This window comes from Phodopus roborovskii, unplaced genomic scaffold (genome assembly GCF_943737965.1).
Source record: "Phodopus roborovskii unplaced genomic scaffold, PHOROB, whole genome shotgun sequence".
NCBI classification, from domain to species: Eukaryota; Metazoa; Chordata; class Mammalia; order Rodentia; family Cricetidae; genus Phodopus; species Phodopus roborovskii.
Window position 1 is genome coordinate 22374387 of NW_026126459.1, and position 12242 is coordinate 22386628.

Here is a 12242-nt window from a genome sequence, read left to right on the forward strand (position 1 = left end):
TGAAGGGGCTGACGAGAGCTTCGGGGAGGGGCCTGGCAGAGGTGGCCTGACCTCAGAAACAGCACTGAGAGACAAAGTCCACTTGTGTGGAAGTGCCAGCAGAGAGGGAGGGAGAGAGGGGCCATTTTGATTCTATGGTCAAAGGAAATGACTAGTCTGAAGCGGCCTGGGCAGCCAGGTACTAAGGCTCTACCGGGACTGCCTGAGGGTGAGTTCGCTTGAAGTAGATAGGACATACTGGCAGGCACTCTTTGGCACTGAATTTGATATTCAGAGCTTTTTGCAGCTCTTTGGGGGAACAGGATAGTTGAGCTGTGGGGTGCTAAGGTCTAGGTCAAAATGTTTCCCAGAATGTTTAAGTGGAAGGAATTCAGGATCCCTTTCAAGTTTGACTTGTGGGAAATTTTCATGGCCTGGGGAGATGGGAAGGCTGGTGAAAGTCTTAAAAAAAAAAAAAAAAAAAAAAAAAAAAAAACCTTGGGGGCACGTTGTTGATAGCAGCCACATACATGGAGTTAAAGGGGTGGGATTTTAGATAAGACACCAACTTTCAAAAGACTTTCAAAAGCCTTTGAAACGTTGAAAAAGTTTACTGTTCAGCCCTCCCCAGCGCCCCCAATCTCACCCCCCCAGAACCATTATTTTTCCACGAGTCTGAGGGGAGGCCTGAAATTTAAGATGGTTTTCTTTCTTAAACTTACTTTATGTGTATGAGTGTTTTGCTTGTATCTACATGTGTGCACTGCATGGTGTCTGGTTCCCTCAGAGAACACAAGAGAAAAATCTATGAACTGCCATGTGGGCACTGGGAACTGAACCCCTGGGCCGTCTTTCTAGTCCCAAGCTTCTAATTTGTTTGGTTGGTTGGTTGGGAGACATCCAACACCCAAGAGACCCTGAGGTAGGACCAGACTTGACTTGTCCTACTGTGTTGGGGTTTAGATGTTGTCTGATGAGTCTGCTTTTTCCTCACTCCATCTCTTAGGGTCTAAGGATAACTCTCAGAACTGTGGTGATTCTCACAGAGGACCTTGAGATTCTGCATTCAATGTCAAATGTCCCTGGATTTATTTTGAGACTCTTGCCCTAGAGGATGGCCAAAGGGCTCCTGGTGACCTATGCCCTTTGGGCTTTCGGGGGTCCTGTTGGACTCCACCACTTGTATCTGGGAAGGGACAGCCATGCTCTGCTCTGGATGCTAACTCTGGGAGGTGGTGGGTTAGGCTGGCTCTGGGAGTTCTGGAAGCTCCCAGGCTTTGTTGCTCAAGCCAATAGAACCCAGGGTCGGAAACAAAGGCTAGAAGAGGAGACACCACCTCTGAGTCTCCTTCGATTTACTGCCCAGATGACAGTGGGTATCTATTTTGGTGTTGTGGCTCTAATCAGCCTCTCTTCCATGGCCAACTTCTACATCGTGGGCCTCCCACTGGCAGTTGGCTTAGGGGTCTTGCTGGTAGCTGCTGTTGGCAACCAGACCTCAGACTTTAAGAGCACATTAGGAGCAGCCTTCCTCATGTCCCCTGTGTTCTATGGCCGCCCCATAGCCATCCTGCCCATCAGTTTGGCTGCTAGCATTACAGCCCAGAAGCATCGGAGATACAAAGCTTCAGAGGAGTCAGAGACAATTAGTGTGCGGCTTTATCGTCTGGCCTTGGCTTACCTCGCCTTCACAGGCCCACTGGCATATAGTGTCCTGTGCAACACAGCTGCCACCCTGAGCTACATGGCTGAAACCCTTGGCTCCTTCTTGAGTTGGTTCAGCTTTTTCCCACTTCTTGGCCGCCTCTTGGAGTCTGTCTTCCTTCTGCCTTGCCGAATCTGGTGGCTACTGGTTGGGGATCCTGGCTTCACCAGTAGACAATTCCAGGAGTGGGAAAAGCTCTATGAATTTGTTGAGAGTTTTCAGGATGAGAAACGCCAGCTGGCTTACCAGGTAAGCCTTTCTTTTTGGGTAAGTCTCCCCAGGGCCCATCTGGACTCAGAGTTAGAAGCCCTGCTAGAGCTGTTAGCCTGCAAGGGGAAGCGCTGTTCTGAGGCCTGCTAGCTAAGCTCTGAAAGGGTATCCTGGTTTCTTTGGGCTTCTGTCTATACTGCATGAAGTTATACTACTGATGAGAAACACATATGAATTTTATTATATATATAGTGTTCTACCTGTATAGTGTTCTACCAGAAGGGTGCCAGATCTCAATATATAGTTGGTTGTGAGCCACTATGTAGGTGCTGGGAATTGAACTCAGGACCTCTGAGCCACTTCCCCAGCCTGGTTTTGTTTTTTAGAGACAGAGTTTCTCCGTGTATACAAGGCTGTCCTGGAAATCAGAGATCCTCCAGCCTCTGTATCCTGAGTGCTGACATTAAAAGCATGTGTCACCACCACCCGGCTGAATAATACTTTTTATTGAAGTTTGACATAGATAAAGTGTGCAAGCCCCTCATGTTAAGGAATGTAACACTACCAGCTCCAAGAAGATTCCTGCCTATGCCTTCTCATTTATATTATTTTAGAGGTTACCTCCTTTCTGGCATCTATCACTGTGTTTTAGGGATTTTATTCTTGTGGTATAGGAGATTAAATCCAGAACCCCTGGGTATATAATACTGAGTCTCATCCCGAGTCCTATTGTGATATATTAGGTTTAAAAATGTATGATTGTGTATGTGTCTATGTGCCACAACATGAATATAGAGGTCAGCGGGCAGTTGGCAAGACCGGAGTCTTTTTCTACCAGGAGTATTACAGGGTCACACTCAAGTCATCAGGCTGCTCTCATAAGTGCCTCTATCTACTGAGCCATCTTGTCAGCCCAGATCCCCACCTTCCCCAAGGAACCCTAGCTCTTACACCATTATCTCCAGTTTTTGGGGGGTGTTTTTGTTTGTTTGGGTTGTTTTGTTTTTCTCTCACTACTGTGGATCAAACTCAGGACCTTAATCCAAGGAAGGTCCTGGCCGAAAGGGCTGATATTCTGTCTGAGGTCCTGGGCCATTGTAGATACTAAATAGCCTGGTTTATCAAGCCGAAGAGAGAGCCTGGGGCTCTGAGAGCTCTTATGAGATGCTAATTTGTGAGTTCTGTTTCACCAAGGTTTTGGGCCTTCCAGAAGGGGCAACCAATGAAGAGATACACCATACTTACCGAGACCTAGTGAAGGTCTGGCACCCAGACCACAACCAGCACCAGAGAGAAGAGGCCCAGAGGCGCTTCCTGGAGATCCAGGCTGCATATGAAGTCTTGAGTCAGCACAAGAAACCCAGAGCTTCTTGGAGGTGAAAAGCAACACCTCGAGGATGGATTCAATCTCAACATCACTGGGCAACATATTCATAAATGCATCCCAAAAGTGCTAAAGTAGCTGCTTACAGCAAAGACGAGGAAGACTTCGAAGGGATGAGAAATTTTGTGGTAGAAAATATATTTACATTCTGAATTTCTAAATTCTTGGCTGCTGTATTTTCGTAAGATCACTTAGTGAAAAGTATATTATGAAATTAATAAAATATCTTTCAAAGAATATACCACCATGTCCTATCCCAGTCCATTGGTGTATTATGGATGGAGGAAGGTTATTTTAAATTTTATAAACATGTAAAGCACTGGGGTAGGAGACTGAAAAATATGAAGATTCTAATATTTCATATACTGTCATATGACAAGGGATTCCAAGAGGCAAGACAGGGGTTAAGTGTCAAAGTTCCATTTGTACTTTCTAGTTCTATACTTTTCCCAAAAGGAACAAGTTCCCGTGTCCAGGTGGGAGTGCCTCTAACTGGGACAATGTTGTAGAGCCCCTGTGGGTTTGGAACAGGCTGAATTCTCAGGTCTTCTCAGCACTGATTATAAGTATCATTTTACTGTCAGGAGCATCTGTTTCCACAGAGGGTCAGAACATGGGTATAGAAATACCAGAGTCTACCCTGTTCTTTCAACTAGATGTCACAGGACTACAAATGATGTATTGGGCTATTGGAAAAGGAACAGATGATGCTGTTTTATGGGGATCTGTAGACCCCCTGGAACTCACAGAGATATACTTGCCTCTGCTCCTAGTCCTGGGAATAAAGGCCTGTGCCGTAATGCTTCCAAAGTGATGGTCAGTTTTAATTGTCAACTTGACATTATCTTGAATTGCCAGAGAGAGAGAGAGAGAGAGAGAGAGAGAGAGAGAGAGAGAGAGACTTGTCATTGAGGCATTATCTAGATCAGGTTGGCTTCTGGGTAGGTCTGTGGGGATTTTCTTATGTAGGGAGTGGAAAAGCCCAGCTTGAATGCAGACAGTATCATTTTCGTGAACTGGGCCTGGGACTTAAAGGGGAAGACAAACTGAGCACTGCCATGCACCCATTTGGAGCTGTCCCTGACTGTGGAATTCCTGGGGCCAGAGCCCTCGAGCTCCTGCTTTGGCTTCCCAGACATGATGGGCTGTGCTTGGCCTGTAAGCCGGAACAAATCTTTTCTCTTAAGTTGCTTTTGTCAGGGTCTTTTATCACAACAGGAGCAGAAACTAAGACAGGACTGATGGAAAGATTCATGATTTTATATCTCGTGTGTCTTTAAGGCAGCTTGGGAAAGCCCCAGGGAATGAGCAGTTTGTGGATTTCAAGGAGACCCTTATTGAATTCTAGCTAGATGTGGAAAAGAGGCCAGGATGTTTCACTTCGTAGAGGAAGACTGAAGACCAGAGATGTGTTACAATTATATACTTTTACTTGCTGTTTTCTTGCTTTTCCAGTGTGTTTTATTCATACCTTTTTCCCCAAAATTTAAAAACCCTAAAAAAGGGCTTGGGGTGGTAACACACAACTTTGATCTCTGTACTCAGCAGATCTCTGTGAATTCAAGGCTAGCCTGGTCTATATAAAGGGTTCTAGACCAGCCAGGGCAAGAGTAAGATGCTGGCTCAAAAACAACAACAACAAAAAGACAAAAAACCAAAACAAGAAACAATGACCAACAATAAAAAAGGTTCTTAAGAACTGAACAAATGAATTGTCCTTATTATATTGCTTAGCTGATTTAATAAAATTTGATGTTTTCATATTCTCTCCTATTTCTATAAAATTCATAGACTTTGTATTGGAAGGGAATTGAGAAAGTCCCAGCTTAAGTACCCTGTATCACAGAGTCTTGAAAATTACATCACAGATGATCTTTTCACTTTTGCTTGAATTAGAAATCCTGTCTTGGGGATGGAGAGATGGCTTGGTGCTTAAGAGCACTGGCTGCTCTTCCAGAGGACCTGGGTTCAATTCTGAGCACCTACATGGAAGCTCACAACTGTCTCTAACTCCAGTTCCAGGGGGTCTGACACCTTCACACCAATGCACATAAAATAAATACTTAATTAAAAAAAAAAAAAGAGGCCAGGCTGGTGCATGCCTTTATTCCCAGCACTTGTGAGGCAGAGGCAGTCAGATCTCCATGAGTCCAAGGCCAGCTTGGTCTACAGAGTGAGTTCCAGAACAGGCTCCAAAGCTACAAAGAAACCTGTCAAGAGTTCTCTTTCCCTCTTTGGGACATTTGTGTGTGGCTTAAAAACTGAACTGGACCCAGGCCTCATGAATGCTAGGCCAGTAGGCCAGGGCTGCATCTCAGATTCCGAAATAGGTGCAGTTAGAGGCTTGGGCTAGCAAGCTTGGTGGAAGTTATTTACTGATTTTTACGGAACCTAGGGTGTGGCTAAGAGGTGCAATGCTCTCTCCCTACAAATGACATACTTAGACCAAGATGGCCTAGAACTCACTAGGCAGACGACTTTTTTTTTCTTAAAGATGTATTTATTTATGTGTTTAATGTTCTACCTGCACGTATGCCTACAGACCAGAAGAGGGCACTAGATCTCATTACAGATGATTTTGAGCCACCATATGAATTGAACTCAGGACCTCTGGAAAAGCAGTCAGTGCTCTTAACCTCTGAGCCATCACTCAAGCCCAGTTTAACTCATTATTATTATCCTTGTGTGTGCACCTATTTGTATGCCACAGAGCACGGATAGAGGAGAACTTTCACAATTCTGTTTTCTCCTTTTATGTTTCCATCTGGGTTTTGAACTCAGGCCTTTAGGCTTGCTCAGACAGTGATTTTGCTCACTAAGCTATTATGCTGGCCCTAAGAAAATTAAAAAAGAGAGAGAAACGGTTTGGGGAATGTATCTTAGTGGTAGAGTACTTGCCAAGAATGTCCAAGGCCTTGATTTGATCGATAGCATAGCTCCCTAAAATAGTGGTTCTCAACCTATATGGTCATGACCCATTTGAGGGTGTTGAACAGTCCTTTCACAGGGGTCATCTAAGACCATTGGAAAACACAGATGTTTACATTATAGTTCATCATAGTAGCAGGCATACATTTATGAGCGGTGGTGACACACACCTTTAATCCCAGCACTTGGGAGGCAGAGGCAGGCGGATCTCTTTGAGTTTAAGGCCAGCCTGGCCTAAAGCGTGAATTCCAGGACAGGCACCAGCAACGCCCAGCCATGCCTAGTAAACTTAATTGTTTTGTTTTGTGTTGTTTTATGGCAGGGGCTCATGTGACCCTGGCTGGTCTCAAGCTCTCAGGACTGAGGGTGATTCCAAACTGCTCATCCTCCTGGTTCCACCTCCTGAGTCCTGACTACAGGCACATGGGACTGCTTAGCTAAATTCATCCTTTTACAGTATACAGTGTTAACCCAGCACTGGGGAGGTAGCTGTAGGTTGATCTTTGTGTGAGTTCAAGGCTAGCCTAGTCTACATAAAGTTATAGACATCCAGGTCTGTACTAACAGACACCGTCTCAAAAAAAAATTTACAGTGTTATGGTGATATGCCTATTTGTAACTCTCTAATTCTACAATCTCACACACACCCCAAAATGCCCCACACTCCCTGGCATCCCTTTTCCTTATTGTCTCCCAGTAGCCACTGGCAAACACACTCTGCATTCTCTCTATTTAGCTTCTGTCACTTGCTTATTCTGATGTTTGCTTTTATTAATTATTAATTATTTTTTCCTAGCTCCTTTCCCCCTCCATTATCCCTGCCATTAGACCCCATTCTCATTCTTTTCCACCTTCTAGGCCTATTTTTCTCCCCCTTGGGATTTCAAGTATCTCAGGCTGACGATGGCCTTGAACTTCTGGTCTTCTTGAGTGCTGGTATCACCAGCATGCACTACCATGGCAGATTTATCTTATTTGTTTTTTAAGACTTGCCCTTATAATAGCTCAAGGTGACGTGGAACTTACTGTGTAGCATAGCCTGGCCTGAAATGCCTGGTAATCTGCCTTAGCATTCCTATTGCCAGGATTGTAGTCATAAACCACCATACTCAGCTCTATGCTAGATATTTTGTATAAATGGAATCAGACATTATGTTACTCTTTGTGTGTGTCACACTTCTTTCATGAAGCTTGGCTTTTCAAGGTTTGTCCATGTTATTGCATGCATTATTACCATATTTATTTTATATTTAAGTAATTTACATCTTAAAGCTTTTCAGTCATCCCTTTTGAAGAAACATTTATTTTTACACACACACACATATATGTATATATAGTAAAGAATGTTGCATTGATACCTTGCAAAGCTCTAACTCATCTATTTTCTTGAATTACTCCCTTAGAATAAATTCCCATGAGTGAGATTATTAGGTCAAAGGGCATGAACATTTTTACAGCTCTTGTCAATATTGCTCTTAAATTGTGGTGCCTAGAACTAATGCAATTCTCAGTGTGTTCAGACAGAACAGGGTGCTGTGGGGCTATTAAGTTCTCAAGGTCTGGACAATATATCATCCTTTAAATCAAGCAGCCCAAGAATTTATTAGTGTTTTTTTTCCTTTCCTCTCCCCCCCTTTTTTGTTTGTTTTTGGCTTGTATGTCTGTGTTACTCTTTGGGCTTTTAGCTCACCAAGGCCCTTGCTTGTTTCCCCAGCATTGTATCTTTATTATTTTTCTGTTTTGAGACAGGATTGAAGGCGGGGTTTAAATGAGTCCACCAGACCCAAGATAGATGATAAATAGGTGTTTACTAGGGAAGTACTTCCACAGATAAGAGTAAATAACTGCCGAAGTCTTCCTGCTCCAGAAGATGTAGTCTCTGCCTTTCTGATGCTCTCCTGCTCTCTGCAACCCAAGAGAGCTTGAGCCAGTCCCTCTACTATAATGGGTCACACCTGCACCTGAAACCACACCCAAAGGGTGTGGCCAGCACCCCCAAGTTCACTGACAAGGCAAGATGCCACTATACTATATAGCTGGGGATAACTTTAAATTGCTGTCCCTGCCTCTACCTCCCAAATGCTGAGATTACAGACATGAACCACCAAGCTTGGCTCATGTGGTGCTGGGGATGAAACCCAGGCACCAACTAAGCCCCCACTTCCCATCCCCACACTGTGTATTAGAGCTGTGTTTGCAGCTGTTCTAAGACCTGGGAGGACTTTTGAAGATCTGGTACTTGAATTTAGCATGTCTTGGGGTAGCAGGCTTTTTCTTTTAGGCCACCAACCAGCTCCCAAAGCATGACATGGAGACTTATAATTAGTTTTGAATGCTCAGCCTAGCTTAGACTCGTTTCTGGCTAGCTCATTTAACTTAAAATTCTCTTTCTCTACCTTTTGCTTCAGGGCTTTTTACTTTTCTTTCCTTATGTATATCTAACTTTCACTGCTTATCATGTCTGGTTGACTGGCTGGCTGATGGCTGACTGGCTTCTGGCCCTGGGCATCTCCCTTTCTTTCTCCCTCATTCTATTCTCTTTCTCTTCTCTAGTTCTTTTCTCGTAGTTATTCTCTCTGCCCAACAGCCCCTATTATCCCTCCCCAGCCTAGCTATTGGCCATTTAGCTTTTTTTTTTTTTTTTTAAGATTTATTCATTATGGGGGGCTGGAGAGATGGCTCAGAGGTTAAGAGCACTGACTGTTCTTACAGAGGTTTGAGTTCAATTCCCAGCAACCACATAGTGGCTCACAACCATCTGTAATGAGATCTGGTGCCCTCTTCTGGCCTGCAGTCACACGTGCAGGCAGAACACTGTATGCATAATAAATAAATCTTAAAAAAAAAAAAAAAAAAAGGATTTATTCATTATGTATACAGTGTTCTGCCTGTGCACCAGAAGAGGGCACCAGATCTCATTACAGATGGTTGTGAGCCACCACCATGTGGTTGCTGGGATTTGAATTCAGGACCTCTGGAAGAGCAGCCAGTGCTCCAACCTGCCCACTCAGCTCTTTAATAGACCTATCAGGTGTCTTAGGCAGGCAAGATGAGACAGATGCAACACATCTTTATGTAATTATAAACACACATCCTTACATAATTAAACAAATGTAGCATAAACAATTATAACACACCAACACACCTTTACACAGTTAAAGTAATATTCTACAGCTAAACAAATGTAACGTCTTTACATAGTTAAAATATTTAAATATTTAAATTTATTTACTTTAATTTACTTTATTATTTTATGTGCATTGGTGTTTGGTCTGTGTCAAGACATCAGATCCCCTGGAACTGGAGTTATAGGCAGTCATGAGCTGCCATGTGGATGTTGGGAATTGAACTTGGGTTGTCTGGAAGGGCAGCCAGTGAGCCATCTCTCCAGTCTCATGTCCCCTTGTACTTTTTTGTTTATTTGTTTTTTGTTTTTAGTTAAGATGTAATTTCCTGGGAAATCTAGAGTAGTCAATTTCTAGAGTAGCCCAATTGCTTGGGCTCAGTGACAAAGGCCCTTGTGTGTAGCTTGATGATCTCAGTTTAAACCCTTGATCCCAGTGTGGCAGGAGAGAGCCAGCTCCTGAGCTCCTGAGAGCTGTCCCCTGACCTCTGACCTCCAGTTATGTACCCTGAGAAGCTGGCCTTGCTTTTGCTTCAAGTACCTGTTAGCCTTTTTTTTTTTTTTTAAATAAGATTTATTTATTTTATGTGCATTGGTGTTTTGTCTACTTGTATGTCTCTGTGAGGGTGTCAGGGCCTCTGGAACTGGAGTTATAGGCAGTTGTGAGCTCATGGGTGCTGGGAATTGAACCCCAGTCCTCAGAAGATCAGCCAGTGCTCTTACTGCTGAGTCATCTCTCCAGCCTGCACTTGCTGTCTTCAGCATTTTTCTTCTTTCTTTCTTTCTTTCTTTCTTTCTTTCTTTCTTTCTTTCAAGAACAAAGGTTTCTTTTATTGTTTAACGTTATTGTTTAACAAGCTAACCCCGTTAACTCGGCCCCTCCTCCATTCTTCACAGCAGGTGGAAAGAGAAGGGACAGCCTTTTTTTAAAGGCACCATGAGGGATTGAAACTTCCTCAGCTGTTTTGCTGGTTGGATTTAGTTTTGCTACAATGAGTTGTAAAAAATAAAATAAAAATGTATGTGGCATTCTGGCTAAATGAGGTGCCATTTTAACAATTTTTCCCCTTCCCTTCTCCTTTGCTATCCCAGTTCTCTTCCATTGTTCCACTACACTGCTCACTCAAACTGTTATTGTCCCTCTATTCATTTGCAGGAGATTATAGCACTAAGCAAGGGCTTTGGACTTTGGCAGTTTAAATATTTCTAACATGTTTCAACAAAATAAAACACTGTCCTTTATGGGGAAGTTGAAAAGGAACAATTTTTAAATTTTTATTTATTTATTTTGTGTGTGTGTGTGGGGGGGTTTCAAGACAGGGTTTCTCTGTGTAGCCCTGGCTGTACTGGCACTCACCTTGTAGACCAGGCTGGCCTCAAACTCAGAGATCCACCTCCCTCTGCCTCCCAAGTGCTGGGACTAAAGGTATACCACCACTGTCCAGTGAAAATGACAATTTTAACTCATAATGTTTCAGACCTCAGCTTTATTTCAGTGCTAAGAAAAACTGGGCAGTGAATCAGCTTGAAAACTTGGCTTTTATTTATTTGTTTCTTTTTAAAGTGTGTGTGTGTGTGTGTGTGTGTGTGTGTGTGTGTGTGTGTGTGTGTGTATGTGTGATAGTGGGGACCTGTCCTGTGCATGATGTGAGCATAAGTGATCAAGGAGGCCTAGAGAGGGTGCTAGATCCTCCAGGGATGGAGCTGTAAGTGGTTTGTGAGTCACCTGACATAGACACTGAGAACCAAATTTGGGTTCTCTGCAAGAGGCATGGGCTCTCCTGTCTGCTCTCCAGCTCTAAACTTGGCTCTTACACACACACACACACACACACACACACACTAAATTTACACACACATACAATAAATAAATAAATAAATAAAATTGCTTATGCGTGGGGGATAGGGAATGAAGAAAACTGACCTATGACTTCTGCAGGCCCATGTGGTAGACGTAGACATGCGCTCAGGAAAACACCCACACTCATTTAAAACAATTAAAAAAAAAAAAAAAAAAGGAGTTGGGCTCTGGAGGTGTAAGAGTTTAAATCCTGCTGCACACACATCTTTAGTTCCAGCACTCAGGAGGCAGAGGCAGGTGGATCTCTGTGAGTTTGAGGCCAGCCTGGTCTACAAATCGAATTCCAGGACAGCCAAGGCTACACAGAGAAACCAGTCTAGAAAAACAAAAAACAAAGGAAAGTGAAGGGCTTAGGGGACTATCAATGTGTTCTTAGAAGTTTTCAGACCCATTAAGGCTCCTGTTACTTCTCCACTTTGGAGTTGATTGATCTTTTTTTTTTCTCTCTCTCTCTTTCCTTCCTGGAACCCCACAGCAGTTTAAAATTACTACATTTCTGTATAATTGGAATTTGAAAGCCAGTGACTGCTTAATCTGGGCCCAGAGAGTAGGAACTCTTAGAAGAGGTGACCTTCTGTAACAGAGGGGAGCACATGGCATGTAAGACCCTTCAAGCTCCAGGTCTCCCTCGGGTGTTGACTGTTTCGCTGTTCCTATCTTTGCTGATATTGATTCTATTTCTTATAATATCTTCCCCTTCCCTGATAGTCTGAATTTTGCATTTCCTTTATGACCTAGCTTAAGGTTTATCTGTAAATGATACCTCCACTGATTAATTCTACCTTCACTAATCTTTCTCCTTTGAATTCCTTCAGTGTTCTTGTCTAAATCGCTGAATTGTAAATTGTACTGGTCTCTCAAGTATTCTTTTCCTTCCTTCCTTTTTTTTTTTTTTTTTTTTTTTTTGTATTTTTCAAGACGGGGTTTCTCTGTAGCTTTTGGAGTCTGTTCTGGAACTCACTCTGTAGACCAGGCTGGCCTAGAATTCAAAGAGATCTGCCTGTCTCTGTCTCCTGAGTGTTGGAATTAAAAGTGTCTGCCACCACCACTA

General features: G+C 43.3%; 1 protein-coding gene across 1 annotated transcript; it reads left to right on the forward strand.

Annotated features, from left to right (window-relative positions):
- On the forward strand, positions 1-3476 carry Dnajc22 (DnaJ heat shock protein family (Hsp40) member C22). Its single transcript, XM_051189849.1, has 3 exons — positions 1-208; positions 986-1933; positions 3089-3476. The coding sequence occupies exons 2-3, from the start codon at positions 1094-1096 to the stop codon at positions 3272-3274; spliced, it is 1026 nt and encodes a 341-aa protein (XP_051045806.1). The 5' UTR covers positions 1-208; positions 986-1093; the 3' UTR covers positions 3275-3476.
- The last annotated feature ends 8766 nt before the right edge of the window (positions 3477-12242 follow it).

Coding starts and splice junctions, on each gene's coding strand:
- Dnajc22 (XM_051189849.1), top strand. CDS start 1,094: ATGGCCAAAGGGCTCCTGGTGACCTATGCCCTTTGGGCTTTCGGGGGT. Junction 1,934..3,088: donor AACGCCAGCTGGCTTACCAG/GTAAGCCTTTCT, acceptor TGTTTCACCAAG/GTTTTGGGCCTTCCAGAAGG.